The sequence below is a fragment of the Podarcis pityusensis genome, assembly GCF_964106645.2.
Source record: "Podarcis pityusensis genome assembly, chromosome: Z".
In the NCBI taxonomy this organism is placed as follows: Eukaryota; Metazoa; Chordata; class Lepidosauria; order Squamata; family Lacertidae; genus Podarcis; species Podarcis pityusensis.
In genome coordinates, this window is record NC_138044.1 from 29,633,987 (window position 1) to 29,661,013 (window position 27,027).

Consider the following 27,027-nt stretch of genomic DNA (forward strand, 5'->3'; position numbering starts at 1 on the left):
GTTTGGCTTCCTAAAATAGTTGGCAAACCGTAACAGTCACTTACAGGTTTGCGGCATCCGGAAGCCAAAATGTTCTGAGAACTAAGCTTTTCGAAAACCAAGGTACCACAGTTCCTTTGAAATGAACCCTTATCAGAATGCTTAGGTTTAGCCTGCCTGACTAGAAAATATTTTTCATAACAAACAATTAAAAATTATTGCTCTCCCTCTCTTTTCTTCCCTGAGAGTATTCAGCTAGGGAGGAGAAGTTAGAAAGAGAGTTACATTTATAGCTTTTTATAACAATTTCTATTTCCTACCCCAACCAATAAAGTTTGCCCATGTGGGAGAACCACTGCACCTATCTTTCTGATATTTGGCAGGCTTCATTTACTCAGCAGGGGTGATCATGCCTGAAACTTGTACCCAATTCTGGTAGGAAAGAAAAAAGAAAGTGAGTTCAACAATTCCTTGCATAAAAAGCCTGGCATGGATCTGCCTGAAATTTTGCAAGCGTAATTCACTCTGGATATGCTCTCTTGTCTGCAAATTTCATCCATCTATGTGAAAAGAAAAAACCCAGTATAGAGGTTTGTGGGCTCTCAATTAGTCAATGGGAACAAAAATGAGATTCATATTTACGGATCAGATTCAGACTCAAACAAAAAATTAAATCAGAATGGCACAGGGTGGATCTGAAGAAGACTGGACTGCTTCCAAGTGCTAGAGATACAAGGCAAAATTTGTGGTCGCTGCACACCTCTATAACATAAGATCTTCTCGGCTGTTTACACTTTCGTCTTACCTGCTGCTGTTCTTTATCATCCATTTTGACAGCAAGTATCAAACGCCGAGTGAAAGCCTGTAGCTCAACATATTTCTTTTTTTCATGCTCCAGGTCTTCTTCAGCGAACCTTACTTCCTGGGTCTAAGCGGAGAGGGGGGGAAATTACATATATATGCACAACCCCAAAGATCATCTTCGGAGTACAATGAACCAAATTATTCCCTTTGTTAATCATATGCAGAGCAGACTCACTGAAATTAAAGGACTAACCCAGGCTATTCAGTTCCAAGTCAGATTGATATGAATAAAACCCCTAGCTGTTTGTTTGGTTTTTTTAAAAAAGAGATTATGTTGCAAATACATGGTAATAGCTGAATGACGTTCTACTTCAAAATTTCAAAGTATGCTTGGAACAGTATCAACAATGGGCAAAATTTAGAGAGAGAATGCTTAACAGATATTCTCTACCTGAGGCTACCAAAGTGTCTAGTCTAATCAGGTCTGCTTGTGTTCAGGTTCCAAAACCCTGTTCAGGTAAGTTGGGAACAGGTTACCACCCATGAGTGGAGAGGAGAAAGATCCCTCGGGATTGGTACCAAGATGGCACCAATCAGGCCCTGGAGGAGAGGCAAGAGCAGCAAGACTGGCAAGAAGCAGATACAGCCCACTCAAGGAGAAGACTAGTGATTGAGGGGCAGCAGCATTCAGAGCCTCAAGCCAGCAAGAACCAATAGACTGTGGGGGTAAAGTCACCACCAGGTCAGACACTGCCCTGCACTCCATGATAACTGCAACTTTTACAACTAGAAGTGTGAATGGCCTCACACTAGGGAATGGTGATGGGAGCTCCAGCAAGTCCAGAGGAGTGAGGAGAAGCTAAGCTGATGGCCCTTTTTGCTCCCTGCAAATTTCCATTTCCCCTTTTCATTAGCCTGCAAACAGATTAGCCTGCAGTGCTTCCACCACCTCACATTCCATAAGGCTCATTCAACAAACACTGCTGTGAGTACACCACTAGAAATATTGCACAGGTATCCACTGTGATTCCTCTTAAGAGGGCTTGATCAGGGCTCTCCCCTCCCCCCTTTAAAAGATGTGAGCTTTCCTAAATAAAAGGTGTGAAGAAAGACAGCAAGCAGAAAAACATTTCAGCAAGCATGAATGATTTCCCTTTCCTCATTTGTGAGGATGACTTGCAAATTAGAACTCCACAGTGTACTTTCTGAGCAAATATATTTTGAGGGCAGAGCAGTCGTGTGACAGGGGGAAGTTCAGCACTGGGCTATGAAAGGATTGATTGTTACATTCCTCATTTAATACAACAACAGGGGGGAAATATAAAAAGGGAACATTTTAAAACAAAGAACAGATCAAATCTGGACAAGTAAAGTATGTCAAGAGCATACATTTGTCTTGTTTACACATACAGCCAAGTAGTTGCAGGACATCTGATTAATACCCTTAAGAACATTCTCACCAAAGGTTTTCCACAGTGGCTAGTAAGATGCCCATAATCAGGACCTGAAACACGCGCACGCACACACACACACACACACACACACACCAAGCAAATGGCATTCAGTGGTATTATGCCAAAAAATGTCTCCTGCACTTTTTTGACAATTCTCTATCAACTAATGATTGATGAAATTGCATTTGAATATTATTAAAGAGGACAGAAAATGTCAGTGAAAAATTTTTATGTGTCAGGTGGAGGGTTTTTGTTGTCTTTACTTTTATGGTGTCCAAGTGGTGGTCTGAGTTCCCTTCTTCCCATCTATGGGTCATCTCTTTGATGATCTGTATGCATTCTTCAACCTTCCTGGGTGACTGCATTTTATGAAAGTCCCATAATGTTCTCAGTTTGCTTTCCTGTAAGTACATGAAGCTGGGGAGGCTGCCTACTGTCTACCTGACAGCTGTTCACTGTTCTGTTTTTAAATGAAGTCTTTTTACTTTTTAAATAAATCAGTGTGGAGTTAGTTTTTAATACCAAAAGGAAGAACTTCCCTTAAAAATGAAAGCAATGGATGCCTTCTTGGCGTCCCATGCTGCAATGTAAATATGTCATGAGGTTAACTTCTCCCACAGGGCTTTTTCAGGCAACTGGAGAGGCTGCAGAATTATTTAATGAAAGGGGAACATACACATATACTATCCATGACACCTTGCAGCAATAAAGTAAGTTCAATGCTGTAGATATTGAAATTATAAAGAAATCCTAAATTTCCCAAGAGGCAGAAAAACAGGAGCCCCTTTCACAGGGGATGAAAACTTTCATCAAGCTGGAGGACAGGTTTCTGTACAGCATTCTGATTCAGTGGCAGACATCCCATGAATACGGGGGTTCCATACAGACATCAGACAATATATTGACAAGGAGGGATCTTCCCACATCCCTCCAGCTTCTCATTCTTTGCTATGGTTGGAGTATTTAAATACCATACGATATTCAGTGAAGAAAGACTGTAATTTGGTAATTGGTTTGCTGTTGTTATTTTATTCCACAATTATTCATTGCTTTGTCTTTGACAAAAAATTCAATAAAACTTTTTTTAAGACACCAGAACAAATACCTGATGACAGACCTAGTCTCCATGAGCTCTCCTTTTAAAGCCACCTACATGAGTGGCTATCAATGTTGCGGTGGATTTCATGTATTAATTTTGCATTGTGTTAAGAATATTCTGAAGGTTACAAGCCTGATGCTTGTTATCCTTATGTTTGAAAGGCAATGACTTTTTCAAGTTCAAATAAAGGATGGTGTTAACTACCCTCATAGCCCAGTCCTACAGATGCCTGCAAACAGCTGTTACCTCAGCCACCTTTTAACTAGTGGTGCCAAGCAAGTCAGCATCCTGAAATGGCATACTGTGGTTTGCTCTGGGTTGAGGACTTCAGAATCACAGAACTGTAGTGTCAGAAAGGACCACAAGGGTCATCTATAGTCTAACCTCCTGCAATGCAGGAATATTTCGCCCAATGTGGGGCTCGAAACCCCAAACTCTGAGATTAAGAGCCTCATGCTCTATCAACTAAGCTATCCCTTATGAACTTAGCACTTTCATTTCTGATTAACTACTAGCACACAATGCAGCAATACTGAACTTGTGCAAAAAACAGTTGTTGGTGGTTCACAGTCCTAAATGAAATGGATAGAAATATCTTAAGTCCTTCATTGTAGCCATTACTCTAGCCTTTTCAACAACAAATAAAAACACTCATCCTGTTCCAGGGCACATCTGATTCATGCGAAGCGTAACCACAGTATGACTTCTAACATCACAAATATGCACGGCTGCAACACCAGATCCCATTCGGTAGTTGCCTTGCAGGGCAGACAACAGGAATGGGCAAAACAAATTCTGAAAAACGCTTAAGTTTTACTTGATATGCTGAGTTCATTCCAGTGGGGAAACCACTGGAAACATATTGCTCTGAATTGAAAGAGCTATTTCAGCTCATGGCCTTTAACTATTAGAGGTTTGCCTAAGCACTGTAAGGCACCTTTGAAGGCTTGAGGGATGCTGCAGTCCATAACTTTTATTACAATAAATGTTATTTTACTGTAATAAAATATTTATTTATACTTATTTTAAGAATCAAAACTGTCAAACAACTTTTTAAAAAAACATTATCTGCTGTAGGGGTTCCAATGAATTCTTTTTGAAGTCCTAACTGGAAATAAAGTTAATCATCAATTTCAAAGTGACTCCAGATTAGAAACTTTAAAATATTGGCATTGAATTTTAAAAAGCTAATAGGGCTCATTAGACCTGGTATGCTAACTGAAATTTCTCTCTGGGCTATGAGGAAGCCCAGAGGCCGGGGGGGGGGGGGGAGACAAAGACAAATCAGAAAGCAAAAAAATGCCCTAATGAAATACTGAGTTCATCCTAAATAATGGGAGGGGGTCCAGTGTACCCCAACAGTATTAGCACATTTTAAAAACAGAAACAGCAAATAATGAATCAGTGTTGCAGTTTTAACCCCTACAGAGCTTTATAGGGAATATGCTGATTTTTATTTATTTTTTTATTTTACAAAACCAGAAAACCCTACTCCAGAGCTCTTGAAATGGTATAACCACAAAAAAATTGGGGGAAAGGCAAATTGTTTTCCTTACCCTAGTTTAAGAAGCTGCTGGAGATCAAACAGACTCCAGTTAGCATAGGTGTTTGCTAGTTTTCATTTAGCAGTAAAGCAAACAGCAATAGCTTCACAAGTTAAATATATTTTGTTTTTTGTTTTTGTTTAAAAAAGAGAAGGGTGGGCTGGCGGCAGCGATAAACCACCACTGGACAACTGGCCCCTTAACTGAGGAAAACAGGCAGTACAAAGTGGCTTTCAAAACAGCTGTCTTTGGGGTCCACAGAAAGCTTGGGGGGTGTTAAAAAGCTTATCCAATTTCTTACTGGCTAAAAAAGCTTGTGGGGAACCTATGAAAGTAAACATGCATATTTATGCAAATGGACTATGTGGCCAAGAAGCCCACATGTCAAAACGTAATTCAAAAAATCAACAAACAGGGTTTTGTAGGACACACTGTCACAACAAGACATTCAGTATTGTGACAAGTGACATTAAGAAAAGGTCATTACCACATACACACACATTCATTCATTCAGCACTGCTCTTATCCTGAAGGCAGAGTCCAGAAATTAATGCATGGACATCAATTATGCACACATTGTGTGTGCTTTAAAGACATTACTCATTTCAGTGTAGGCAAAGTTCTAGTAAAAAATACATATTTTATTCTAACACCAACTGAAATTTGTTCGAGGGCGTCTGAATTGAAAGTAAGCCACCTCCAATTCTTATGTACACATGTAACCTTTTGCAATTTTGGCAAAAAACAGTTGTCACGGTTTCCAACTGCTTTTGCTCATATAGCATCAAAAGCAAATGTTCAGCTGTAATCTGCAAGCTGCTGAAATTGGAACAGCCGTCTGTCTTCAAAGCAATCAGCAGCTTCTTCCTAAACATTGGGTCTTGCGCCATCTGCCTGCGAGCATGCAATAATATCCTCAAACTTCAATGCATCCTTCATGACATTGAACTGTTTTAGTTGGCAATATTCCCCTTCCTCATCACTCACCCACCCTCAAGTTCCTGCACACTGTACGTTTTAGGATAGAGACATTAAGCAGAAATGGGTTGCCTCAAAAGGTTAATGGGTCACACAGTTTGGTAATAACGGAACAGCAGAATTGTTGTATTGTGTGACTGAAATAAATTCCTTATCTCTCTCCCTTCCGTTACCAGCCCATCAGCGTTAAGGCAAAAATGAAAATAGATTAGTTTTCATTTTGCAGAATGTCCCATGTATAATGGGTTGTGTCCTACTCAGAGTAAATGTTAAGTTAGTCATGTCCATTAATTCCAATGGGTCTACTCTGACATTGGATGCATTAAAAATAGGTTGTTCCATATAGTGCCTAGGTTTATGATAAATAAAGTTTAAAATAAGTTTATAATATAAGTTTATAATCAACTGTATTTTAGTTGGCTCATCAATTCCTATGTTAGTTTTTTCAGTTGCCCCAAAGAAAGCTGCCGTCAACTGAAGAATGTTGGGCTTTCAATATTTTGTAAAAAAAAACAACTGGTATCATTTAAGAGTTTGATTTTTTAAGTAAACATTTGATGTCTTGTGTCTTTCTTTGCTTCTTTTGAATTTCTTCCAAACTAATTCTGTCCTTTCAGGCTCTTATTTCGATTCCTTGAACAAAGCCCGCACTTTGGGTTTAAGCTGATTAATCACCTTTCTATTTGTATACAAATGTTAGCTGTTTTCTACAGGAGTTACTTACTTTGAATTCCAGAAGACAATTCAATTGTTCTATTTCACTTATCATACCATCTTCTTCATCGTCTATGATTTGTATTGTCTGAAAAGGCAAATGGTGCTTTTCATTTTGAAATCAAAAAGGTACTGACATACGATTAGAACATCAGATGCCCCTGCATCTTTTTGGTTGTTTTTAACCAATTTAGAGGTTTTCAGGATGTGTGACTCTGTGCACATCATAGTTTCTGCATTTGCATAAAAGAGCCTGGAATATAGAACCTACCAGAAAAACAATGGAAAAAACTGTGGCCCTTCATACATCAGCCCATCCGAGTAACTGGATTTAATCAAACTATTAAGTTTTAGGAAACATCCGTACCCCATTAGTGTCAGTTAGAGTAGCCTGGTCTTCTCTTCCGTGGCCAGTGTCTTCATTCTGAAGAACTTCACTTTGTTCTTCTACAGAAATGAAACAAAATATGTGTTTCTAGAATAAGTTCCTGAATTCATAAGGTGTTATGTAATTCACACCTTACAGAGAGGAAAAAAAAACTGCCCATTTCACACACACCATACTTTTTTCCAGCACTGAATTCAACCTGGAAGCTTATAGTAATGATCCGTTTTCCAAATACAACCTCTGCTGCCTATTAATTTACACAGTCAGAAGAAATAACCTTTAGTTAACATAGAGGTTCTGGACTATTAAGTGGTCATATTCTGAAGCTAATATTGTTAGAAACTGTAATAATCTTACAATCTATAGTCCAGCTATAAGGATCACTATGCCATCACCATGGGATGGTAAACAAATATCTTTTTAAGGATTATCTGCATCAAAGCACATTACTCAATCCAAAACAGTAGCCAAGTCCCACCAAAATTCAAGTACACAAGACAGCTAAAACAGTGAATACTGAATGGCAGATCCATTGTATGTCCTAGAGTCCCATTGGTGTCTCTTTAAGTTAGGGGTGGGGAATCTTTTTCAACTCAAGGGCTGTATTCTGCCATGGACAACCTTCCAGGGCTGTGTGCCAGGTATGGACGGGGTCAGAGGTAAAAGGGGCAGGGCAGTGGGCATATTTACAGTGGGCTACACTCCAGTCACATGAAGATTTCTATACATACACATATTTCAGGCATATTAGAGTTAACAGACACATTATGGCAAGGTAAGAATACTTGAGCTTTGTGCAGGGATCGCACGGTTGTGGCCTAGAGAGAGTTCCAAGGGCCTGACAGTAAGGCCTGGAGGTCCACATTTGGCCCATGGGCCAGCAGTTCTCCTCTGATTGAACAAGTTTTGAGCTGTGTGTGTGTGTGTGTGTGTGTGTGTGTGCGCGCGCGCGTGTGTGTGTGTGTGTGTGTGTAAAATAACCAAGCCTCTTTTTATTCTGGTCTTAAGAAATTCTGTATTTACCCTGCAGCTGTGTGGGGTATTGATTACAATCATCTTCTTCCTGCCTCGCCCTGGCAGTTCCATCTCATAAGTGTCAGAGTGCCAGACCCAATTAATATTAAGGCAGCTTTTCACTTGAATTGCAGAATGTTCTGACTATTTCTCTACTGTCCTGTTGGAGGAGTTGCTTCCTTCTATGTTGGTATCTTATTCTTTTTATAATTGAAATTCTGACAAACCCATCACAAGTTTGCTCCCAACAGTTCTCGGGTTTTTTGGCCATTTTCTCAGCAAGTTGTTCAAACAAAACGATAAGATCAAGCCTGGCATACAAATCTGCAAATGTGTCTATTTTTTATTTTATTTTTTTTGGAAGTTCAAAAGCCAAAGTCTTTGTTGGTTTGCTCTAGTCAGAAACACCAGGAGCAATTAGCTGAACTTGTAAAGCTAGTGAAATGTGCAACTGCAAGTTCACTCCTAACTATGTTGTTGGTTCTTCCGTTTTGTAACACTGCATCAAAATCTTTGCTGTTGTGGCTCTTCCACCTTCTATGTAGTCAAGTTTGAATTACAGTTGCCATTTCACTTGGGCAAGGAACTGTCTTTTTGTTAAGGGGTCACTGTCATACCCCTTTCCTCCTGAAAGGCCAGCAAACCTGTTACACAGCTGGCCCTGCCTGTTGCTCAACTGATTAATGGGAGATGTTCAAAAATACTGATACTGATCACCACCCTGACTGGGACTGGTTTCCACACTAGGGATGGGGCTAGAAGAGGTAGACATTTTCTAGACATCTTCCCATGTGGCAGACACTTTGATGCCTCTTCCTTGAGTCGAACTAATTTCTTGAGGTGGGATGGGGGAAAGCCAGCTACACAAACCACGCTGCAGTTACCAGTGCTTTTCTTCTAGAAAAAAAGGTTCCAGTACTGTGTACCCTTGAGGAACCCAGAAAAAAAGCACTGGCAGTTACCATTCTTAATCACACCCTCAAAAATCTGGAACAAACTAACGAGGATGCACAGAAGCTACCAAGCAGCTAGCTTTATCCTACATCCTCATGGCAACAACAATGTATTCAATCCAGAGAGGTGCCTGAACAATCCTCTCTGACCCTGAGGGACAAACCGCATTCACTGTGACTCGAAGATCCAGCTCTCACTCGACATGTGGTTTTTGTGAATGTGTACAATGGCACTTCCACATGCAATATGAGCCTCATTTCAACTGAGCGCATGTTTTCTTCTAGCAAATCCTGCCTTCTCCACTTCTAACTTTCAGCTGTGTTTTCAGTTGGCAAAGTGTTATAGCTCAGTGGTATGCCCAGTAGCAGTCAGAGGTGTAAGCAAAGGCGAGGAGCCATTTTGCACTTGGCTTCCGAATGGCAAGCATCACTGAGGCAGGAGCACGGCAAGGGGAGCTGAATGCAGCACATGCAAGCAGTGAAGTCAATCCAACACTTCTGCCATCATCCCCACCGAACAACAGGCTCTCTACGCCTCATCCATCCCCCACACAGCAAGCAGCAGCAGTGCTTGCTATCTGCAAGTCAGGTGCGCAACACCACCCTGCCTTCACCGCCCAACTGACTACTACAAGGTATGCCATTTGCGTTGTGTGCAAAAGGTCCCAAGTTCAATCCCGGGCATCTCCAGGTGGGACTGGGAAAGACCCTATCTGAAACTCTGGAGAGCTGCTGCCAGTAAACATAGCCAATGAGGTAGGTGGGGGGCCAATGGTCTGACATTTTATAAGGCTGCTTCCTTATCTTTTGAGGATTTCCCAGGGCTAAAGGAAAACTTTGTAATCCTGAACATATTTAGATTTAGCCCCAAGTAAATGCATTTAGGATCCAAATGCTAGTTACTTCCTGGGAGTAGCTTTGGGATAAAGGGAGGCAACATTCAGGCAACATTCAGACTATTAGGATAAGATTGAACAGAAATAACAATATAATACTAGTGACAAGTTTGAATACCTTGTGAGCTTCCTTCTGATAAACATATTGAAACTTCATCATTCCTGTCATTATCATCTCCAACATCTGTCGAAGCATCATCTTCTGGAATGGTTATTGATCTACTGCTGGAATCAGATTGATTGGGGAAAAGAGCAGGGCCACCTAGAGGAGGGAGGACTTCAATTCCCATTAGACGATATTTTCGTCTTCGATTCCCAATCCAAGTCTTGTAATGAGAAGCAGACATGGAGAACATCAGAAGTTGTAACTAATTCTGTATAATAGTATAACTTTGTGTTAATGGAAATGTTACTTCTGTATGCACGCTACTGTATTTCTTTGTAGCTTTTTTAAATAAAAAAATCAATAAAAAATATACTAAAAGAAGTTATAATTGATTCAGAAGTTGGAGGAGGAAAGGAGGAAAGCCCTGAGATCTCCAAGTCTAGGAGACCACAATTTCCCTGCATAAAGCAACTGGAAACAGTCTGCCTACTGTTTTCCTGGCACTAAAGAACAGGCAGAGGTTCCCCAAAGATACAAGCAGCAGCAAGAGTCCGAACTGGAGCATATGACCCTAGTGTGGTGTCAACTCTACTGGCTCCCCATTTACTTCTGGGCCCAATTTGAAGTGCAGATATTGACCTTTAAAGCCCTAAGCAGCCTGGAAATAGGATATTTTAACAGGAGTGGGGAACTGATAGCCTTCCGGTTGGTGGGATACAATTTCCATCATCCCTGACCATTGGCTATGCTGCCTGGGACTGATGGCATTTCAAGCCAACATAATCTAGAGGGCCTCAAATTCCACATTCGTCTTAAGGACTGCCTCCTTCCACAGGAGCCTACATGCTCTGATAGATCTTCAGCTGAGGTCCTGGATCCATGCCCCTGTTATCTGATATGCTCAAAAATGATAATGCAGAGATGGAAAAAGTTCAGAAAAGGGCAACCAAAATAATCAAGGAGATGGAGCAACTCCCCTATGAGGAAAGGCTGCAGAGTTGGGACCTTTTAGAGAAAAGGCAAGTAAGAGAGGCAAGTGATAGAAGTTTATAAAATAGTGCCTGGCATGGAGAGAGAGGACAGAGAAAAGCTTTTTTCCATCACTTGTAACATTCAAACTTATGGACATCCAATGAAGCTAAATGTTGGAAGATTTGTGAAAGATAAAAGAAAGTACTTCTTCACAAGATACATATAAAGTATGGAACTCACTCCCACAGTGACAGCCACCAACCTATACGGCTTTAGAAAATAATTTGACAAATTCATGGCAATCAATAGCTATGATGGCTATTATCTTTCTCCACAGTTGGAGGTAGTAATGCTTCTGAATATCAGTTGCTGGAAACCATGGTAGGAGAAAGTAATCTTGTGCTTGGGTCCTGCGTGAGGACTGGGTTGGTCCATAGGCATCAGCTGGCCACTGTGAGAAGATGATGCTGGACAATATTGGCCATTAGCTTGATACAATAGGCTCTTCTTATGTTCTTATAAAGTAAGGCTGGCGAATATGTGGGATAAGGTCTTTCTGAAAACCACATCTAGGCTTTGGAACTCTCTTTCCCTGGGTGCTTGCTTGGTCCTTCACCCCATCTCTTATAAAGACCCCTCTTGGGGGGCTTTTGGGGAGTATATAACATCATTTGAATACTATTGTGTCCTTGTTGGTTGCTTGCCAGCCACTTAGATGGTCACTGATATAGACCTCATCAAAATGTTTCCATGAGATGGCCAATCCTCTGCATGGTTACAGCCAATCAACATACACAGCTGCATCTCATGGTACAGAACCGGGGCACTGCAAGTGGGGGAGTTGTATGTCTAAAAGTTCTTCCTCTCACAATCTCCTTGCTCTTTTCTTGCATGACAGAATGGCTCTAATAAAAATATAGAGCACCTGCTCTCTTTTAAATATTTAACCTCAGTAGACCAACAACTTAAAAACTATGCTTTATTTAGTGGTGTTTCCACTTTTAGAAATGGTGGACTATGATGAGGCATTACTGCACCCTCAACAGATCAGTGAAATACTAAGTCAAAAACACAAGGGCTCATGAATTGCTCCTTTAGCTGGAAAGTCAACAGCTTCAACAAATCAAAGTTGTTTTGTATGTTCTTAAAACAAAACAGAACAAAACCCAGTATGCTTGAATTAATTGTTGATTAAATTAAACTGAACTGGCCAGAGACCTACTTAGTCTTTTTGAAAAGATAGTATTTCCATTATGGCAATGTTTAATTGAGCTCTTGCAGAATGAAAAGGAAGTGGTGGGGGTAGTGAACTACAAATAAAACATTGCTAAACAAGCACCTTAGTCCTGGGGAGGAAAGTATGTAGAATTTAGGTATCAAGAGGCAGAAAAAAAAAAGAACTGACATCGTGTCTCTTTTCTCACAAATTCACTATGGCTGAAACAGTTGGTTAGAAATTCTCTGTCCAGAAAAATCTTGCCTCCTTCCTAGATAGCTGTGCAGCAAAGGGCTTCAGAATGGGAGCCTAGTAACTGCACTGCTATTTCCACCCTAGCCTAACAATGCCTAACTCTGGAGCTCTTGTTGGGGCCAAATGGCTCATTAACTACTGTCTCTTTTCTGCCCTACCATCCTCACCACCCTGCCTAGACCCTAGATCTATCCATGTGATGCTTCTGCAAGTCAGCTGAGAATCTGGCCAGATCACATAAGGCTCCTGTATGTTGGCTACCACATTCCTACATCATAGTTGCTTTTCAGGTCACCGTCCTCAGCCCTCTAAAGCACATTAGTTATTATAGCATAGTTTCCATGAAGCTGAAGTAACCTTCCAGGTCTGCAAGGGGTATCTTGGAAGATGAATCACATTTCTTTTTTTGATAGTTACAAGCTTGGTGGATCAGGGGAATTCTGTGGACATAGTGTATCTGGATTTCAGTAAGGCTTTTGACAAAGTCCCCCATGATATTTTTGAAGAAAAGATGGTAAAATATGGACTGGACGACGTAACAGTTAGATGGATTTGTAATTGGCTGACTAACCAAACCCAAAGAGTGCTCACTAACGGTTCCTTTTGATCCTGGAAAAAAGTGACAAGAGGGGTGCCGTGGGGTTCTGTTCTGGGTCCGTTGTTCGACATCTTTATAAAAGACTTGGATGAAGTAATTGAGGGGATGCTCATCAAATGTGCAAATGACACGAAACTGGGAGAGGTAGCCTATGCTGTGGAAGACAGAATTGAGATTCCAGATGACCTCAACAGATTGGAAATAACGGCTTAAAACTTTAAAAACTAAAGAGAGAGAATTTCAATGGAGGAAATTTCAGGTTCTACACTTAGGCAGGAAGAACCAGCTGCAGAAATATAAGATGAGAACCACCTGGATTGCCAGTAGTACACCTGAAAACGATATAGGGCAGACCACATACTTAACGAATCAAAAGATGTAGCAGCTAAAAAGAAGGCTGCATTTAAAAAAAAGTATAGTGTCCAGATCACATCTGGAGTCCTGTGTCCAGTCTTGAGCACCACAATTTAAGAAGGATATTGACAAGAGGGAATGTGTGCAGAGGAGGGCAACCAAGATGATCAAGGGTCTGGAAACTAAACCTTATGAGGAACGATTGAGAGGACTGCATGCGTTTAGCCTGGTAAAGAGGAGACCAAGAGGAGACATGATAGCCATCCTATAATATCTCAAGGACTCCTGCATAGAAGATGGAGCCAGCTTGTTTTCTTTTGCTTTGGAGGGTAAGACCTGAACCACTAGCTTCAAGTTATGAAAGAGGAGATCCCAGCTAAACATCAGGAAGAACTTTCTGGCAGTAAGAGCTGTTAAGACAGTAGAACAGACTTCCACAAGAAGTGGTGGACTGTATTTCCTTTGATGTGTTTAAGCAAAAGTTGGATGTCCATCTGTCATGTATGATCTAGTTGAGATTCCTGCATTGCAGGGGCTTGGACTAGATGACCTTCAGGATCCATTCCAACTCTACAATCCTATGATTCTATTATATGTTAGCTGCTGAGATGCCAGTCCCTGGCAGGCCCTACCACTGATGCATGCTCTTTCTACCCTTTCCTGAAAAATACTGGGTGCTTTACAGTGAAGGTCTGAAGTTTAGCATAATGTCACTTTGAAATACTGCGGGGAATTAACAGCAGCAGCTCCCAGATATCAGCAGGAGCCACCCAGCATTGCCTGGTATGCTGCTGCCAGGCATTAGCAGCTAAGTCTGCCAGCCAGACACTTTGCCAAGGACCCCCTACACCTTGCCCTGTAAGGACACCAGTTAAAGTGGTCAGCAGACAACATCTTTTGACAACTGCTGCTCTGGCAACATAATCAACTTTGTAGCAGAACAGCAATTTATTTTTCCCTGAAAAGTTTCTTAATGGTTAAATGGGCCAGATCCTTATGTCTCCCACACCACCCCAAGCCAACGTATCTTTATTTGCCCCACACCCACATGGTAGGCAGGTGAACCTTAGCTGAAATGGCCTCGTAAGCCAGAAGGTGAGTCTAACTAGGTTCACAGGCCAGGAGCTACCACCTTTGCCTTTGCAAATTTTCTGTCCTCAATTTCTGTTAACCACTATTCCCAGCTAGGCACCATCTTCTTGCTAATCATTAGAACATTGGTTAGTACCTAGAATCTGCAGCATTTTCCAAAGTGCTGATTCGACAACTTCCAACTCACTGTAGAGACTGCAAGTGTTACAAGACCAAAAATCACTTTTGCAGTGTTTGACCTGCGTCAGTTGTTTCACACATGCAAACCGCTAGCTGAAACATAATCACTGATTAAGGGGTGTGTGGGTCTTTGCTATCATTTTTGGAGGTTCAGAAGACAGGCAAATTTGGCGTTAATAGTTCTGCATAAGGAATCACTAACCAAAGAGAAACTAAGTTTCCCAGTGGTCAGGAGATCGAATTTCAGCACTATCTACCACTCCTTTTTTTCCACATCTAGCCACCTGTAAACCAATTACATTGAAGTTACACAATTTAAAGTATCCTAAGAACCACCTTCACCCACAGGTGCCTCTCCTACACTTGGTTCAACATCTGAGGTCCTACTTCACGTCTCTCCTCCAACTGAGGTTCATCAGTTGAGAAAGAGGAGCAACACATTTTCAGTTGTGGCACTGCCTGCCCTATGGAGGCTGTCACTCCATGCCTTCTGGCACCTGGTGAAAACCTGGCTCTTTACAGGCCTTTAGAGAGAAGCTACTGAACATCTGTTCTGCCTGCTGATTTTCTTGTAACACTTTATCATGCTGCTTGATATTGCATGGATTACATGTACAGGCATTCTGGGTTCTGGGTCACTGTGCACTTGCATGAAATCGTGTGCAATTGAAACACCCCATTCCATCCCGCTCTCACCTCATTCAGCCCACAACCTGCCCCTACCCCACTCCTGTTCCGCCCTTTTAGTGACGTCTTATGTTTCCAGGTCACTTCCAGGTTCGGCACTGTGCGTGTGTGCGCAATTGCGCACATATCTGTTGCGCCTAAAACGTTGCTTGCCTGTATCTCCATCCTCTTGTGTGCTCTGAGTTCCCCTAGTGGAAGGAAAGAAGGGCAGAAATTTCTAAAATAAACACTGACATATAAGTCCCACTGAGTGCAGTGGGCTAAGTAGGCCTGGATATCAGTTATCTCTACTTCACTGAGTTAGACCAGGCTGTTACCTAATACAGTGGTACCTTGGGTGAAGTACTTAATTCGTTCCGGAGGTCCGTTCTCAACCTGAAGCTGTTCTTAACCTGAAGCACCACTTTAGCTAATGGCGCCTCCTGCTGCCGCCGCGCCGCCGGAGCACGATTTCTGTTCTCATCCTGAAGCAAAGTTCTTAACCCGAGGAACTATTTCTGGGTTAGCGGAGTCTGTAACCTGAAGCATATGTAACCTGAAGCGTATGTAACTTGAGGTACCACTGTATGCTCCTCCCTACACACCTTTAGGATATGCTAATATTTCCCAAAGTATTTTCCCTCTTTTGAAATTTCAACAACGCAGAACGAAACACTGCAAAACACGTTTACCTGCTCTGAATACTTAATTTTGGGAACAAAATCTGGGGTTTCCTGCTTTAGTTTTCGGGGAAGACGGGGTGGGCAGAGAAAGGACACAGAATACATAAATTCCTGAATATTAATGTTGTTTGGAAATATATATGCAAACATATATATTTCAGGGGAAATGCTTCTATCTGCTTTAGGTAATTTTCACCAATTTGTTATTTTAAAGATAATAGTGAGTATCATCATCATCATCATCATCATCATCACTGTGAGACAAGAAGTTAAAGTGGTTAGGGTGTTGAAGTAGAACTGGGGAAGATTTTGATTCTGATTTCTACTCAGCCATTAAGCTCACTGTTGGACCAGTCAGGGTACCAAGCAGAGGTCTTTCACAACTCCCAAGGTGAGTGACAATGAACATAGGACCAGAAACATGCAAAGGATTACTCCCAACACAGAACTGTGTTGCTCCCTTAGCAAAATAACATAATATAACATAACATACTCAGCTCCCAACACAGAACTGTATTGCTCCCTTGCAAAAAATAAAAATAAAACTCAGCTCCCTTCTCCTTCACAAGGAGCTTTTATATTTTGACTAACTGCACAAGTTATTCCTTTTCAGTTCCGCAGAAAGCCTTTGCTTGTTTTAAAATCCCAGTCCAACTGGACTGTCAAACATGCAGCTCGTGCTGCCAATTGATAAAAGTCTCACCTGAGGGATTTTAACTATAAATAGACAGGAAACAGAGCAAGAGAGCACTTCCTAACGTGGCCATTCATTATGTAACACGTGCAGTCTATTTCAGTCTACCTCATGTAATTTTTTAAAAAAGCTTTCATCTAGGCTATTTTCTGCAACCAGAAACGGGAGGACTGGAGGTTCTTACCCGTACTATTTCACAGTCAACATTTAACTCCGCAGCGACTGCTTCAATTTTCTCTCTGCAAATTGCACCAAGGCTCGTCATGCCCCTGTCCCAGTATCTCTTAAGGGTAGCTAAATCCCGGTCACTGAATTGTGTACGGTCTTGTAGCTGTAAATCAAGCACACACTTTATTGTTTTAAGTACTAGAAAGGAGACAACAATTGAAAATGAAGGTGTTCCACATGGTGTTGCAAAGTCAAAAATTAAAGCCCAGTTCCTAACTCCTAACCTTTGAATGAAATGAGAAGTTACCATGTAAATTAGGCTGGTGATAAAGCACATGCCTGGTCACTTGTGGGGGATAAATATGGCTGCATTTATCTGGAAAAGCATGGCTCTCCTCCTCACCATGCAAGTTGAGGGGGAACCATAATAACTCCATTGGTTATTGGCTGCAAAGCCAACTTGCACAATATAAAACAGGGGTGAGGAGCCTGTGGCCCTCCATATGTTGCTGGACTACAACTCCCATCATCCCTAACTACTGGACATGTCAGCTGGGGCTGATTGGAATTGGAGTCTACCTAAAGGGTTACAGGTTCCCCAATCTGGATATAAAATGTACTATTAAAAAATGAACTTTGCGGGGGCAGCGGCGTTAATCTCTGGTCACTAAACACCAGCCCCAAATAAGAAGCCACCCAAGTGGCTCAGGGCTGGACTTTGGCAAACTTGAGAAGGAAGAAGACTCCAAAACTGGAGGACAGCCAGCAGGGCACCTCGCTAAGCAAAGGGATTTTTTAAGTGACATGGTGATTGTCACTAACCAAGAATTAGGAAGCAGGTGGTTAAAAAAATAAATCCATGTAAACAAGCTCTTTGACTGAAGATTTCACTTTGCCCTTTAAAGCACCACTGTCTGCTAAATCATTCACATCTTGCCTGGCCTTAAATTCATCAGTCATGTTATACAGATTCTGAAGGACTGGTTGTCAGACGGTTTTCTGGCAAAGAACCTCAATTAATACACTATAAAAAGCAGCCCTTGTGGCTAAGTAGAGGCTGCCTCTCTGTCATGCTCAAGATTACATATGGTTTCTCATGTGTGAAGGTCAACATTTGTTTCTTTTCAACATTGGGTAAGGGATGGCCTGCAAACAGCACTGACTCTTTTGAAGGGCTTCCTTTCCCTGTCCCCATACCCTGAATACTAAGCAGCATATAAATATCTGAAATAAATAATAAATACCCCTTCTAACCACCATGCAAAAATATCTCTTATGCCACAGCATGGGCAATGTTGTGCTGAAGGTAACGCTCACAATTCTTTAACCAAAGCTAAAGATTCTTTGGGACGCGGGTGGCACTGTGGGTTAAACCACAGAGCCGAGGACTTGCCAATCAGAAGGTCGGCGGTTCAAATCCCCGCGATGGGGTGAGCTCCCGTTGCTTGGTCCCTGCTCCTGCCAACCTAGCAGTTCGAAAGCACGTCAAAGTGCAAGTAGATAAATAGGTACCGCTCTGGCAGGAAGGTAAACGGCGTTTCCGTGTGCTGCTCTGGTTCGCCAGAAGCGGCTTAGTCATGCTGGCCACATTACCCGGAAGCTGTACACTGGCTCCCTTGGCCAATAAAGCGAGATGAGCGCCGCAACCCCAGTCGGTCACGACTAGACCTAATGGTCAGGGGTCCCTTTAAAGATTCTTTAACCTAAGTTCACTTGCATCGCAACTAGGAGAAAACAGAGGTATGGGATAAAGAGGTGTTTATCAATGCCTTGAGATACCTATTGGCCTTAAAATTATCCTTTCTTTTAACTATCTGGCATTACATTCTTCAGCTAATTAAGACCATGTTCACTTGAACAGCTAAAATCCCAAAACTGCTTTCATGCCTGTGGCATTCCACCAAGAAAGGAGTTAAGGTGAAGATTCCTGAGCAGTTTTTCCAGAGTAGGCAACCTCACACCTCTCTGGGGTTCCTGCCTCAATTATACAAAGACTGAAACCCCTGGGACAGAATCTAGCACAACTGCAAATGCTTAAAGACTGTGCCTGACTATATATAAGAAAAGCTTCAATTTTTAGATTCTCTGATCTATAGTAAGGCACCATATCAAAAGCAGGGGTTGGGAACCACTAACCCACAAAGCTTCCCTATCCAGGAACTATTATTGTGCACTTACTCAATTTATTAATCCCTTTGCACATAAGCAGTTTACAAAATTTGAAGAGCATCAAGTATAAATTTTAAAAATGCATTAAAACAAAAGTACAGTGGTACCTCGGGTTACATACGCTTCAGGTTACAGACACTTCAGGTTACAGACTCTGCTAACCCAGAAATAGTACCTCGGGTTAAGAACTTTGCTTCAGGATGAGAACAGAAATTGTGCTCTGGCGGCGTGGCGGCAGCAGGAGGCCCTATTAGCTAAAGTGGTGCTTCAGTTAAGAACAGTTTCAGTTTCAGGTTAAGCACGGACCTCCGGAACGAATTAAGTACTTAACCTGAGGTACAACTGCAATAATAACCTATCAAACAAACCAAATACAGTGGAACCTCGGGTTAAGAACTTAATTGTTTCTGGAGGTCCGTTCTTAACCTGCAACTGTTCTTAACCTGAGGTACCACTTTAACTAATGGAGCCTCCCGCTGCCACAGTGCCGCCACCGTGCGATTTCTGTTCTCATCCTGAAGCAAAGTTCTTAACCCAAGGTATTATTTCTGGGTTAGTGGAGCCTGTAACCTGAAGCATCTGTAACCCAAAGTACCACTGTATGAGATCCTACACATGCACAGTGGCACATACAAGGGTGCTTCCATGGGATTAGAATTTATTTTCCAGGGCTAGCATACTACACATTCTCCTTCCAAGATTACATTAAGAAGTGGACTGAATCCTCTTGGTAATAGTTGTCTTTAGAGGGGCCTGTAAGTGTCTGTGTATGCTCTACCAGTATGTGAGGGTTTTGCTGAAATTTATTGATTTAACGAAATTAATATACTGTGTATTCAAACTAACAAACTTTGAGAGATTTACATAGATGATTTCAAATGAGAGTCAGGAAAGCAGTAACTTATGGATAAGGCCCTAGATAATAAAATGTAACTCTTTAGAAGCAATAAATTCCAGGATACTAAATACTTGGGTGTTATATCCTGGGGGAAACAACAGAAGGTTTTCCAGATCTCCTGCAAACTTCCCAAAATCATTTAGTTGGTCTTTGTTAGAAACAAGATGCTGGAACAGACGAGCTCTTCATCTAATTCAGGAGGATTCTTATGTTCTGAAAAATAGGATTGCACTGCCCCACTCCCACAAAGAGTCAATGGGAAATGGAAAAGAAGCTCAGCTGAAAGAAACATTATGACAGCACAGATGAGAACAAGGTGGGTCAGTACATGCTCCAACACATTCAACACACACATAATTTAGCTGTACTAGAGGTATTTGCCCCTTTCCTAGCTGTCGTTGATATTTGGGGGAATGTGATGCTGAAAGTATCAAGAAGATGAATCTCTTATACAGTGTTGAAACAAAATTTAAAAAATCCTTCCAGTAGCACCTTAGAGACCAAATAAGTTTGTTATTGGTATGAGCTTTCGTGTGCATGCACACTTCTTCGGCTTTGGGTCAAAATTTATCTGCAGCTCATTTAAGAATAGCATTCAAGATTGTCCTAGGTCACAAAACCAATGGAGCTATTTTGTTGTCCTAGCACAACTGGAGACACTTATAACATACTTTACCCTTTTAGCAAATCTCATTTGAATACAATTTCCTTGTGCAAATAGAGAGATTATATGAAAGTCTAGAAATTGTGTCATTTGTTAAGACTACAGCATCTACAAACAGGTTTAAAATTGCTTTAAAAGCATATTCAATTGCGGAGATTGAGGCTATTCAATGCCACCACAAATTAATAGTTAGATAGTTAACCAACAACACTAAAAGCAGAGTCTGTGCACTGTTGTTTTTCCATGGTAGATTTAGAGTTATTGCTGAACTGAAAGATTTATAGTTCTCTGTCATTGCATTTTCCTTTCGCTATGTGCCAGACAGCCTGGGTTTCATTCTCTCTAAATTAATTAAATGAGACAGAAAAGGAGAAGGCAAAACTATTTAGAGGCACACAGAATGTAAGAGGAGAGCTTTCAATAGTTAGTTGAAATGGACTATAAATTCTAAATATGAAGGTTTTACTTTGAGAGCCATCCATTAGAGACGTCTTTGTTACTCTTGCCATTAGCAATGCCCATCTCCTTTTAAGTCTTATTCTGCATTTCCAAAGGGCTATGCCATGCTATTTTTCACTCCACTGAGCTTTCCCAGTTGATTTTAGTGACACCAATCCATCACTAGAATTATTTGACAACTGGAAATACATTGCAGTCCATCTTACAAAAGGAGGATTCCTAACAGCAGGTTTAATTTTGAAGTTTTATTGCTTTTGCCATTATTTAAGCCAACAGTGAGAAATCCATGTTGATACTGCTAGCTATTAATAAAATATAGGAAACATTACTGTCAATGGGGAGACTTTTAGGATCTCCATGAATGCAGATGATAATCTTCACCCTTTCTCATTCACTACTGTCAGTGTTGACAGAGATGCTTCGAGCATTTTACAAGGTTGCAAGTTAAGTGTAACATAAATCAGAATTACTATCAATGGCAAAGGCAATGTGAATATGCAAAGTTGCTTGGAAAGACAGTGCATTCTTCTGAGTGTGGGTTACACATATCTAACAATGTCATCTCTGCACTTTGACAGGAGATGCTGAGGAAGCAGGAAGGGGGCTGTGGGTGGGGAGGAAAGATTTCGTTTCAAGACAAACTTTATTTAAAACCCTACTCGTATTAGTTTAAAAGTTCTAAGCCTAAAATACCTAATCTAAGTCTGCACTTTGTTCACTTACTGCTTCAGTGAGAAGTACTTACAGCTCTTTTTCGTGAACTCCCCATAGTCCAAGGTGCAGGAAGATTTCCTGAAATCTGAGGAAAGAAAAAGAATATTCTTCAAAATGGATTTGGGAAGATACACAACTGTTGTCACAGACCAGGGAAACTGTACCTGGTCAGTGGACTGCATCTGGAACTGGTCCATACCCGCCCCGCCCCCAGCCAGTCACCTGGAGTCAAGTGATTCAACTTTAAAGGGTGAATCATCATCTTCCTTTCTAGTCATGGATTTGCATTTGGTGCCAAATTTAAAAGGCACCAAATACAAGCCACACATGCAGAGGAACACCTGGGAGCACATTCTAAAGCTGTAGCTCTACCCACTCTCCCCCAGACATTATAAGATGTCAAGTGTGGGAGCAGGTGGGCCTCAGGAGTCAGAGATTTTTCCATCTCCAATACTGAGCTTGGCTCTTGTGTTGTCTTGACTATCTTATGTTGCCAGCAGTGTCTTGAAGTCCATCCTGGTGATATTAAGCCCAAACAAACCAACTACTCTCACATTAATCTGGGTGCCATCGTCCTTAAGTCCATGTTCCCCTACAATGAGTCCAAATGTCATCTGTAGTCTGAATCACCCAGCTAGGCACCTGAATGAGAATCTCTGTTTCAGCTGACCTGGAGAAGGCTATCCAATAAAATCTTCACACTTAGATTGGAAACAAGATCCTCAGATGGAGGTTGTTCATAATATGCAACCTCGGTTGTTTCTCAAACAGATAAAAGTCCACTTCACATGTGTAGTTCTTCCAGAACTCTGTTCCCAGACCTGGTGTGCAGTGATAATTTATGCCATCGTCCTTTGTCCATTCACATTCCACTCCTTTGAAAACATTCCTTCCGTTGTTCAAGGCCTTACAGAGCTATAAATAACGCCCCGACAAGATGCCTGCTCTGCCATTAAAACTCTGGGGATTATTTTCCTGAGCCCGCCAGTTAAAGAATAAAGTCACATACATAAAGTCCTGTCAGATGTAATTACCTGTCCTTTGTCTTGCCAAATTACTCTCTCCTCCACTCCTGGTTCAGTCCAAAGCTAATTTAAATAGGGTCCATTACATTGGTCAGGAACATAGGGCGCAGGTGGCGCTGTGGGTTAAATCAGAGAGCCTAGGATTTGCCGATTAGAAGGTCAGCAGTTCGAATCCCCGCCACGGGGTGAGCTCCCGTTGTTCAGTCCCTGCTCCTGCCAACCTAGCAGTTCGAAAGCACGTCACTGTGCAAGTAGATAAATAGGTACCGCACCGGTGGGAAGGCAAACGGCGTTTCCGTGTGCTGCTCTGGTTCGCCAGAAGCAGCTTAGTCATGCTGGCCACATGACCCGGAAGCTGTACGCCGGCTCCCTCGGCCAATAAACGAGATGAGCGCCGCAACCCCAGAGTCGGCCACGACTGGACCTAATGGTCAGGGGTCCCTTTACTTTTACCTTGGTCAGGAGGGGAGGGTATAGAAAAACATTGTAAAAACTCTTTGTTGAGCATAAATCAGTGCCCCCTTTCTTTTCCTCAGTATCCTCAGTATTCCTCAGACAAAATAACATCATAACAACTACACACGATTCTTTCCTTTTGCAGGGGAGTGCCCCTTAAGTAAAGCCAATATTCAAAATTCTTGAGGAACTGATCACAGATCATGCCAAAGACGGAGGTTCGTTCATGGCAGGGACACACTTCCCAGGTCGCACCCGTTCTGCCTTTCAAGCTGGCAGATCCAGGCTTAAGCGACACCTTGGGATAACGTGCACTCCCCAGAATCCCCTGAGGAGCTTTGCCAGGAATTTTTCCTCATAAATTATTGCTTTCCCCTGCTCGGACAGCTCCACTGCCCTGGAGGGCAGAAGAGCTCGACCACAATGACCATGACATCAGGCCGGAAACCCGCTGGCTGTTTTACTGTTGATCTGATCTGGCAGGATCTGTCTTATCAACCTAAGCAGCTGTGAAGTTAACTACTCATCAAAAGTGAACAATTATTCCTTTTTAGGAAGCTGGACACATAATTTGCCAGGCCTCCTATTAAAGACACTCTGTAGCAGACAGATGTGGACAGGTGTCTGGTAAAGTTCTTTTATAGCCTAGTAGCTTGTACACGGTTGGGCACAAGCCTCGGCCCAGTATACCTGAAGGAGCATCTCCACCCACATCATTCAGCCCAAAGAGGTCCAGCTCCAAGGGCCTTCTGGCGGTTCCATTCCTGCGAGAAGCGAAGTTACAGGGAACCAGATAGAGGGCCTTCTTGGTAGTGGCACCCACCCTGTGGAACGCCCTTCCATCAGATGTCAAAGAAATAAACAACTATCTGACTTCTAAAAGACATCTGAAGGCAACCCTGTTCAGGAAAGTTTTTAATGACTGATGTTTTAATGTATTTTTAATCTTTTGTTGGAAGCTGCCCAGAGTGGCTGGGGAAACCCAGCCAGATGGGCAGGGTATAAATAATTTATTATCATCACCATCATCATTGTCACTGAGAGAGTCTGCTGTGGCTTGTCCCATTCCTAGCACAGCAAACAGTTTGGAAGCTTCCAAGCCAAGGCTACTTTGATGTGACATGGCTGTAGCCCTGCACACTACCAGTGTTTTCTATGCATGCCACGCTATAGGAGCAAGGTTTGCTTCTGAAAGTGAATGACTATTTTTCAAGTGTACTCTATTAAAAAATACTAATAGAATTTCTATTAAGAACACACTATTTTAAAGTATTTTAAAATATCAAAAGTACTACATCTCAAGACAAACATTTCATCCCAAAGGAAAAGTACATTTCAATATCTAGAAGTATCACATTGCTGAACATAATGCAATACTATTTCTGCTGGCAAAAATTTGCATGCAGTGAAAGCCATTAGCAATTTGTTCCTCTATAATCAGATTTTGTTACATTGAAATTGCCAAGATAAAATGAGCTCTGTCCCCAGTCAATGGCTTTTCATAATCAAGCAAAAGATCACAATTGTTCTGGTTTTCAAACTGGAAAAATAACCCGTAATTAGCCTATCAACCTTTTCCATGAAACATACCCCACAGGTTTTTATTCTTTTATTACCCAAAGAAATCTAAACTCTACTGTGAAATGCAAATTAACAAGCAGGATTTGGAATGGCAGGAGATAACCACAACACTCACCTGTATCATCTAAATAGAAAGCATTTTTGCTTAGTGTTTTTTTTAAAACAAACAAAATAAAACCAAAAACATTAAGACAGTTGTTTCTGTAACTGATAAATGCTAGTCCAATAGCCCATAATCTATGCTCTTCAAATATGAGATCTAAGTCGGGGGTGGAGCTGTTTCCCCACATTTTGTGTGATCTCACAGAAAACCCACCCAAAGGCGGTTTTTAGCCCCATGAGAAAGCTTCCACTGATTTCTTAAAGGAAGCTTTGTAAGGAATGGAAATTTGGTACAAACGTAGTGCACAAGGAAAGAATCCATTCACCATGGTCCTGGATCCAGATTGGGGGCCCTTCCCAAACAGAAACATTGCACACTAAAGGCTTGCATATATTGAACACAATCTCCAAGTTAAAAAATCAGAAACTAGTTTTTTTCATAGTACAAACACTATGGATAAATCACCCTCGAAAATGTGTTTACTAGAATAGAGTTTTGGCCACTCAATGGATGGGGAAAGTGTTCTGATGAGGGGAGGGAGAGAATACTATGCCACTAAAATTTGACTGGTTTGAAGGACAAGCCACCTAGAACATAAATAGGCCTATTTTACTACTGACTGAGGGAAACTGCTGACCAGAGAGAGGGAGACAGAGGGAGAGAGACAAAGAAGAGGAAGACAGAGACTGAGGAAGAGAAGCTGAGGGAGAAGGCTGGAGTAGGCAGCTGAAGGGGAAGCAGAAGCAGAAGATGGGCAAGAGGCTATTGAGCCTAAAGGAAAGCTTCGTACACAGCCTGCCCCCCAAAAAACTGAATCACTGGATTAAGCCAAATATTGGCAGTGAGGTCATGTAAAGGCATTAAAGCAGTGAGGAGAATCCCTTCAGGAGCTTCTGAGTTGGACCAAAGTGAGAACTACCTGCAAGCCTCACTCAAAGAAAACCAGCTGAAGTCTACAGCACCTGGTGGTGCAACTGACTATGGGAAAGGGACTAAGTGTTATTGGCTTTTAAGTTAAATAAGGTTAGGAATAAAGTTTTAGCAGCCAGGCTTATGTAAACCTCTGTAACTGTCATTGAAAGATACCCTATGACAGCAAATATAAGTAGGTCTTAAAGACACAGTAGCAAATTGGAAGAACTGTATAGTATTTATTTCACATTTATACTTTATAATAAATAATTACTTTTATTTAATTCTAAAATGTCTCTAGCTAGTTTTGTACCATACCTAAATTACTGCCATTACCAGAATATACCGTATTTTTCGCTCTATAGGACGCACCGGACGATAAGGCGCAACTAGTCTGGGGGGGGAGGAAACAAGAAGAAAAAAATTCTGAACCCCAGAAGCCAGAACAGCAAGAGGGATCTGGCTTCTGGGATTGCCTCTTGCTGTTCTGGCTTCGGGGACAGCCTTTGAAGCCTCTGCAGAGCAACGGGGTGCTTTCATCCCGCTGCCATGCGGAGGCTTTGCGCAGCTAAGCCAGAAGCTAGAACAGCGAGACGGAGCACTGCGCAGCGCTCCGTCTCCCTGTTCTGGCTTTGGGCTTAGCCGCGCAGCCTGCATTCGCTCCACAAGACGCACACACATTTTCCCTTACTTTTTAGAAGGGAAAAGGTGCGTCTTATAGAGCGAAAAATACGGTAGTTAAAAGCGTTGGTAACTATGTAGTATCTATATCTGGCAGCAGAATTTAAAAGGTGAATCAGTAGCAGAATAAAAAGTGACTATCCGCCCATAATATGAGGTAAGTATCTCCACATCCACTCCAAATATAGTGCAATAGGATGGTAAATGTATGTTTTAAAAGCCAACTTTTTTGGAGCCAAATCCATGTACAATTTTCTCTCCACATTAATAAAGAAATTTGGAAACAATATTTTTTGAACTGCTAATCTAGCCATAGAATTTCACTCTTTCACTATAAAAGGGTCATTTTACCATTCACTACTAAATAAAATAACAAATAATAAGAATAATAATTTATTTATACCCTGCCCATCTGGCTGTGTTTCCCCAGCCACTCTGGCTCCCCACATAATATTAAAAACATGATAAAACATCAAACATAAAAAACTTCCCTAAACAGGGCTGCCTTCAGATGTCTTCTAACAGTCTGATACAGTAGTTGTTTATTTCTCTGATATA

General features: G+C 41.6%; 1 protein-coding gene across 9 annotated transcripts in view; it reads right to left on the reverse strand.

Annotated features, from left to right (window-relative positions):
• Positions 1 to 27,027, reverse strand: part of HDX (highly divergent homeobox) — a 51,938-nt gene that overhangs the window by 8,857 nt on the left and 16,054 nt on the right. For 6 of the 9 annotated variants that reach the window (XM_080991259.1, XM_080991256.1, XM_080991257.1 and 3 more), the window contains 6 exons: positions 21,743 to 21,796; positions 16,824 to 16,970; positions 9,942 to 10,149; positions 6,940 to 7,019; positions 6,583 to 6,660; positions 785 to 907 (listed from right to left, as the gene is read on the reverse strand). In XM_080991259.1, coding sequence (XP_080847385.1) covers positions 785 to 907; positions 6,583 to 6,660; positions 6,940 to 7,019; positions 9,942 to 10,149; positions 16,824 to 16,970; positions 21,743 to 21,796 — 690 coding nt within the window. The remainder of the gene's footprint in view (positions 1 to 784; positions 908 to 6,582; positions 6,661 to 6,939; positions 7,020 to 9,941; positions 10,150 to 16,823; positions 16,971 to 21,742; positions 21,797 to 27,027) is intronic. The other 3 variants (XM_080991258.1, XM_080991261.1, XM_080991255.1) reach the window with 2 other exon arrangements.